The sequence below is a fragment of the Tetrao urogallus genome (assembly GCF_951394365.1).
Source record: "Tetrao urogallus genome assembly, chromosome: 18".
Taxonomy (NCBI): domain Eukaryota; kingdom Metazoa; phylum Chordata; class Aves; order Galliformes; family Phasianidae; genus Tetrao; species Tetrao urogallus.
Window position 1 is genome coordinate 7123339 of NC_136831.1, and position 8034 is coordinate 7131372.

General features: G+C 39.7%; 1 protein-coding gene across 1 annotated transcript; it reads right to left on the reverse strand.

The window, feature by feature from the left end:
• Nucleotides 1-1486: 1486 nt before the first annotated feature.
• On the reverse strand, nt 1487-6359 carry CD7 (CD7 molecule; the record flags this gene model as incomplete). Its single annotated transcript, XM_079544285.1, has 5 exons — nt 1487-1597; nt 2432-2544; nt 3284-3628; nt 4822-5169; nt 6287-6359. 5 exons carry the CDS (start codon nt 6357-6359, stop codon nt 1487-1489), a joined length of 990 nt encoding a protein of 329 aa, XP_079400411.1.
• Nucleotides 6360-8034: the final 1675 nt, after the last annotated feature.

Genomic DNA, 8034 nt, shown 5'->3' on the forward strand with positions numbered 1-8034 from the left:
TAAAACCCCTGGGCGCAGATCGGAAGCATCAGTTTATCCATGTGACAATCGCAGGATCTGCAGTCAACAGACACTCCTCTGCACCAAGAGAAATCCAGACCCACCAGACATTTGGATGAACAGATTTTCCCCTCAGATCTGGTGCACAGCATTTCATGAGTGACGTTTAAAGGAAATGACCTTTCCCAAGCAGCAGGCTTGTCATGGAAGACCTCGTGTGCCTGGCTCAGCACCAGCTAAGCACACTTGTGAATGGCAAACCAACCCTTGTCCCTCAAAAAATAAACAGACACATCAGTAAAGAAAGACCCTAGTTCTAGCCTGTCCTCAGATGCCACAAATCACTCCTATCAATCCTGCCTCTTAATCAGGAAATTTGATATTCTTCTGGGCATGCAAAATTGTAAACTGTCCTTTGCACTGTTGACCCAGCTCCCCAAAACCCAGCACTCCTGAGGACAACTGTTACCTTTCCTCAGCTGTGGAGACCTGTGCTTATCTTAAATAAGGGTTCCAAGCCATTACCAACTAAAATGTATAGCTGATGAAAGTTTTTTGCTAAACTCTCCCTTAAGAGCGATTTTGGATCAGGCTCAGCTGTGCCCAGGCTGGGATGTTGGCATTAGTTTTATCCCAGATTAGTTAACCCTGTATTTTACCATCTAAAGTCACCAGCCTGGAGAATTACAATCTGCTGTGTCATTTTTAAGGCATCTTGATTTGAGGCAACACCAGCAAATCACATATTTCTGCTTTCCTACCAAGACATCATGCACCAAGTCTAATCACTTTGCATGTCAACACAGTCAAGACTGACTCCAACCAGGCCATATCTCCAACAAGGTCACTAATTTAATAGCTACAATTAAGTGCAATTTTATTGGACCGTTCTGATCTTTGAAGAGCTAAACCCATACATATCCAGCCCTTCACTCCTAATGTTCTCTGTTCCCAAGTTTCTGAATTCTCTTCAGAATTCGCTTTAACTTGTGAGTAGTTTTAGCTACCAGAGCTCTTGAGCAGACTCACACGGACATTTATGAAAGCCATACTCCATTCATAAGTGAATCTATTGCATATTATTAATCGAACCTCTTATGGTCTTATGGTCTTCCTGAGCTCAGAACCAGACTTCTCAAACCATCACAACTTCCCCATAACGGTTACCTATCAGTCTAAGAAAAAATCTCACATATTGCCTATAGCCAAATGCACACTCCAAAAATTCTGCTTCCCACACCATGCTGCAAATATATGTGCAAATACATGTGTCTGCATCTTTTCCATACATGAAAAAGTAAGAGGTATTTCACAAGCAGTCAAAACAAGTAAGAAAAGCTTTGGAAATAAGGCAGATTTTTCCTTCTGCTAAAGAGGGTAGGTAACAGCATTTCTTGTTCAACTACTACATCAAGTTGCTAAGGCAGCTCTCGGAGACACCTGAAAACGAACAGTCGATCCACGTGTGGTACCAGCTCGCAGCAGCTTAATTGTCAGTTGAGTAAGTGTTAGTTCTGACTAAGGTGTTGCTTCTAGAACTGAAAGACATGTCTTCATACACTACATTTGTTTTCTTTTTCTGGAAAAATTTCTTCATCTGCAAAACAAAGCAAGCAGCCATTAAGAAGAGAGCTTGAAATGGAGCCAGCTTATCTTCTAGTAGTCCAGTTGCTTGTGAAAAAACATGCTGCTAAAGTTCTCTTGGAATACAATAACATCTTAGAGATTTATGTGGAAACATGACCCAATCATTTCACTCTGCACTGTCAGCCTTATGCAATCCTGCTAAAAGTTCCTTCAAAATTTGGATGTAATTGGAGTCCTAACATAAATAATGCTTATCTGTAAATTTTTGTTCATTACCAATGCAACAAAAGATCAGCTCCCACAGCCTTGATTTTTCCACAATGATATAATGCTACCATTTTTCACTGTTCTGAAGCTACAAGTACAACACAAGATTCTGACCTGGGAATTGACCCTAACAACTGAGTAATGTTTATGGAGTGTAAAAAACCCCCAAAGTGAATAAAATGTAAAAATATTTTAGTGAAGTTTCTTGTCACGACTGACAACAAATTAACAGAATATAAAAGAGAAAACAGAATAAAGAATTGCACCATTTGGGGAAATAGATAAAATGCATGGCTGTGTTGTTGACTACAGAACTTATCCAGGTTTCCCTGTTGAAAAGCAAACACTAGTTTACTAAATTCTACAGAAACATAAGAAAACAGTATTTACCTCCAAAAACTTACAGCTAGCAGACATTAAACAAGGGCAAGGAGGAAACAATACAAAACCTTAGGTTTATCAACTGTTTGCTTACTCAATTGCTATTTAACACAATACTTTTGGCTGTAATTGAAAACACACCTATTCACTCAACCTGGATTCAGATTTGCTTTTTGCATGGTAACAGCATACTTACATTGATACGGTTCAAGATGTAGAAAATCACTGCAGATAATAGCAGCACTCCTACCACAATGGTAGGAGTGTAGATGGCCAAGGAACCGATACTGCATTCTGTCTGCTTCCCACCTGCATGTGGAATTGTATTAGTAGTAGCATAAAAATGAGGAGAGGTAGAATTTTAATTTTATTATGGAATTTGCAGGCTGCAAATAGATCTTCGCAGCTCATAACATCTGTATAAACCTTTGTTTAATTGCTCAAAGATCCCATCAAGGTCCAATGCGTAAACTGCACAGGTAACATCAAAATCAAGCGTTACACTGCTGTTGTCATCTTCATCTTAAAAACAGATACAACACTGACCTGCAGATCAAAAACCTGGCTCTGTAAAATATGCCCTGGCTCTGTAAAATATGCTTACAGGTTGCTCAGTATATAATAAGAGATCATCTGCTCTAAGTAAATGCCTAAGGACTTGTTCTGTACTTCCTAGCATAGACTTGCTACGGTGAATGGTTTCTAAGAGACATGAAGTCCCATTAACGTGATAGAACTGATGCTCAAAGCACTGATTCATTTTCTTAAACAGACTTTTCACACAGTGGAGAGATTATTGTCTGATTTGGACCTTTTTCTTTGTTAAGATAGGTGATTATGGACAGTTTCCCCTTTTAAAATCCCCCTCTGGTTGTTCAGTGGCAGGTAGAAGCATGGTGCTTATTTAGGACTTGGAATACAACAGTGCAGGGGACTTTGAGTGCTTTCCCCAGCCTTTCTACCTGGCTTAACTAAAGTTCTGCAAGCTTTTACTCTGCCTTTTGTTTTCTAGCATGCCTACAGTTATTTATGGTTAAACAAACAGTACCTTTAACCAGCACCATGGTGCCACTTTCATTGACTAAGAGAGAGGAATTTTTCAGCCCTGCAGCACATACGTATACATCAGTGTCATTTTCCTGTAGGTTGTGCAGAGTTATCACTAGTTTCTTCTCTTGCTTTGAATACTCCAGGCGATTAGCAAAAGTGGGAAAAATAGTTGTAATGTTCTGACTCGATACACTGAACACTTTTTCAGGTTGCATGTGAGTCTTGAGCAACACGATCCATTCATCTTCAAACAAGCTTTTGAACACACAGGTAACGTTGACAGACTCTCCTTGTTGAGCACGGACAGACAGTGGTGACTGTTCAATGACCCCATTGGTTTTAGCTACAAAAAAAAATAAATAAATAAAGAGAAATTAATGACTACCACAGAAACACACCGCATTTTAACTAAGGAACAAATGGAGAAAAAACAAAGCACAGAAATTTTGATATGTATATATATATATATATTAAGACTAAATCTCTGCACGCTTTCAGTACACTCCATACTTTTTGATGTTATCATTAACAATGTAGACAAGGGAATAAAGACAACTCATCACTTTTGTGCAAAGATAACTCTGGAAAGGTTGCAATCATTTCAGAGAAGAGGTTGAGAATCAAAAAGATACAAAAGATAATTTTAAAACATAATTTGGAGAAACTGTATATAACCAACAAGATGGAATTCGTTTGAGAAAACACAGTGAAGAAACCTGAAAAGAGAAGCCAAAGGAAGAATGTGATAAGTAGATCTGAATGCCCATTACTGATCCAGCAATAAATTAATTCTCGCATTCCTTGCGGACTGGAAAGAGAGAAAGCTGTCATTTTTGGTAAAGATATTTTCAGGTTAGAGGCTCTCACCAGAAATGCAGGTGTGTCTGAGAATAATCTTCTGAAGAACATCTCAACCCGCTTCCAGTGAAAATAAAAATTTAAAAAGGGAAAAGGAAAAGAGCAGAAAATAAAAGAAGAAAATGACAGAAGAATTCTTCTCCTAACCAGAAATGACTATGAACAGGGAAGTTTCCTCTAAAAAGAGATAAAACATGAATCCCTGTATCACTGACAACCAACCCACAAACCCTGCCTAGCACCTAGTGCCAGCTTCCTCCTTATCGTTGCATTCTCATTTATGGTGGAATGGTAAAAATGAAAAAGATTTGCAAAGGCTGCTAGCAGAAAAATGGTTCATTGCTTTGCCAGATGTTCATAAAAATTTCTCAGACTGCTGTAAGAACAGCCATGGGTTCTCACTGTTTGCAAACTTCTGCAGTAACGCCTCTGACTCACTGTAAATCTGTAGCAAGAATTAAATTAATCATGAATTGATGGTTTAGGGGGTTTATTGACAGTGTTCTAGCTCATGTGTTTTCTGCATCTTTTCAGGGAACAGACCTACACTTCAAACCAAGACATTACCTGAGCAAGCATGCATAACTCTGTTAGACTCTCTGCTTTTGTCCCAATCTGTTATTCAAAACCAATCCCTGTATTTATTAATTCACAAGACATAGAGTGGAACCACCGTACCTTTCATGACCACAATGACTGACATCCGCTCTTGCTTGATGTGACGGTCGTTTTTTTTAATATAGCTGGTGCACAGGTAGGTATTTGAGTCAGATTCCCGTACGTTGTGCACAGTGATTGTGAGATTGGGTCCTTCATCTAAATACGTGATGCGATTAGTAAAATTCGGATGTATAAAGGAGGTGTTCCTGCTGGAAATGTATACAATATTGGCTGGCGGTCTGCTGGTCTTCAAGTATGTCCCCACTTCATTTTCTGAACTGTTCTTTGAACAAGTTATGTTAATGGAGTCTCCTTCCCAAACACTGATAATGTCTGCTGGCCATTCAGTAAATACATTTTCTTTACCTACAAATAAGAAATGCAATGGAAATTATAATATCTCTATGTATTTATATTAAGGTAATTTGCAAATATAACTACTTCGTCAGCAGAACAGCCGTAAGCCTGAACCTCACTCTTCCTATTCCATACATATAATCTTTCGCCTGTCCTAAACCCTACAGTGCCTTTTGTTCCTATTGACCTGCATGACTCAATATCTTCCCAAAGCTTAAAAGACTTTGGACCCCCTGAAAATGGCTGCTGCCCCTCATGCAAAAAAATGTAATCTGATCTATGGGTTCCCACTATTTGCTGTTAAAATATAAAGCTCGTTGAACTGATCTCAATAACTGGAGCCAGCTGAGGATCTAAATCTGGAGTTCAAAGGGATGACAGAATGGCAGAGAATAGAAGAAAATTTTGGATTTCAAAGAAAAATTAAGCTTTAGTGGGAAATCAGGAAACTCAATAATGTAGCTTCACAGGAAGAGAGCAGCAGGAGGTGTGATACTACAGCCTGTATTAAGAAACAAAGGTATAAAAATATGTAAGGAGACCATTTGAGTTTCTCTAATGACCTGAAAATAACAAGAAACTGAACAAGAAGTGCTTACAGAGTGAACAGAGAAGAATCAAGATCAAATGGCAAACGTGTAAAGGAAATTGCATTCCAAGCAAGAAAAGAGAAATGAAAGAGTCTATTGCATATCCGATAAGAAAACAGTATAGAAAGAGTTGAGTGTTCTGTGTTTATGAGATGATTAAGGTGCCCTACATACTTTAAACAACTCACCTTAATAAGGGAGCAATCACAGAAGTCAAAAACAGGTAGACATCATCGGAATTTAGATACACTAAGTTAATCCAACCTGCCCAGAAAGGAGATCATTCTGCATCCTCCCTCTAGGGAGAATGTTTTTCTGCTTTTTTTATTTTCATTTTTTCCTAAAAATGCATTCTAAAATTTCAGAGCACGTTTTTTCAAAGTTCCACCTGCTAATGGTGAATAATCCAGAGGGTAAACTAAGGAGAGAAGGAAAGAAGGAAGGAGGGAAAGAAGGAAAGGAAGAAAAAAGGAAGAAAAAAAGGAGAAGAAAATAACTGAGTGAAGAAAATGTAAGAGCAGCTATGTTGTACGTACCAGTTTGGCCAGGGAAGAATGGGAGAAGCAGAAGTAAGAGATGCACAAATGCGAGAGGGGACGTCCACTGCATCTTCAAAGACTTTTTAGCTGATCTTCTCAATTTAACTCAAGTGATGAGTTAAAAGTGCTGTGTGCCACAACTTGGCCTGTTACCTTCCAGCTACACCAGCTGTTTACTAAATGAAAGTAGCTCCCTCTCCCCAGCAACTAAGAGAGTGGGGAAAGATTTATAAACAGAGGTTCTGACTTCACACTTCACTTCGTACAACGCCCACAGCTTCTAGAACAACCCCTAACTTGTGAATAGAAGCACCCACATCTGAGTGCAGCCAGCTGTAGGAAGGTGGGCTCAGAGCTGCTTCTCACCCTGCCACGTCAGGATGTTATCAATGTGGTCACCCTGCTGGAAGCGTAGGCACTCAGCACGGTGGATACAGACAATCAGTGCTCCCACTGCCTTACCTGTGTGACTTCGCTCTCAGACGCAGGGTTTAAATTTTGGGTGCTAACCAGGCTTGCACTTGACTATCCTGTGGGTCTCTTCCATCTGAGGGTATTCTATGCTTCTATGCTGTGTCCTTCCCGTGTGGATCTGGCTTCCCACTGAAAGATGTTCTGTACCTGCTAACCATCAGCAAAAGGAAATCCCAGATACTCCTTGCTCCTGATAACGAGGAACAGCTCTTCTTGCAGGACAATTATCTCTGTGAATGGACAGGGAACAAACGTGTTCCCAAAGAATCCTTGAAAGCTCAAAAGCTGAGAAATTTTCATCAACTATCATGAAGAAATCCAAATTCACATGGGAATGCAAGGAGATAAGCCAAAAGAAAACATGATCAGCAGGGTTACCAGTGAATAGCCAACCTTTAAGTTGACATTGCATTGCCACGAGCATTTAGCCATAGGAGGTTCAGCTTGCTTCTTCTCTAAAAGGGTGGTCAGGCATTGGCACAGGCTGCCCAGCGAGGTGGAGTCACTGTCCCCAGAGTTGCTCAAGAACCATGGAGATGTGGCACTGAGGGACTATTGGTGGGAGGTGGATGGTTGGACTGGATGATGTAAAGGTCTTCCCCAACCTTAACAATTTTATGAGTATAAGAACAGAAAACTCATGAAAACAAAATTACAGTTGTCAAATTATGCCATTTACTGAGTCAAGATGCCTGGTATTTTCAATCAATCTTTATTTAAGAAATGTGTATTTGCATGCATGTATTTATTTGTAAAAGCTCACATAAAGCAGCATAAATCATTTGCTCCAAGCAAAAAGCATAAATCACTGAAGTAATTTTTCCCTAAGACACTGGATAATTGGTGTTACCAGGAAAACAGAGCCCAGGAGCCACAAAGTAGAACAGCTGGTAGTGACAACTCTCAACATCACAGCTGCACAATAGCAGCAGAAAGGCAGAAGAAAAGCAAAGAAAGGCGTCTGGGTGAGCCACAAGGACCAGCTTGGGACTGCATCTCGCGACTGACAGCTGAACAGTTGTCACTGGGCAGAATCATGCTGGTAATCTTCATTCTAAAAACTTGACCAGCTCTCTGGCTCCAACTGGTGTTAAAGATTAGAAATTAAATCTGTTCACTATTGAATCTCTCAAGTTAATACGATGTAAGTTCTCAAATATCTTGTTGTCCCTTTCCCAAAGAACTCAGAACCTGAGGGTGTACAAAAAAAAAAAGCCTACAAAAAAAAAAAAAGAGCATCAACCATCAATTTGAACACTGCACCTAAGAAC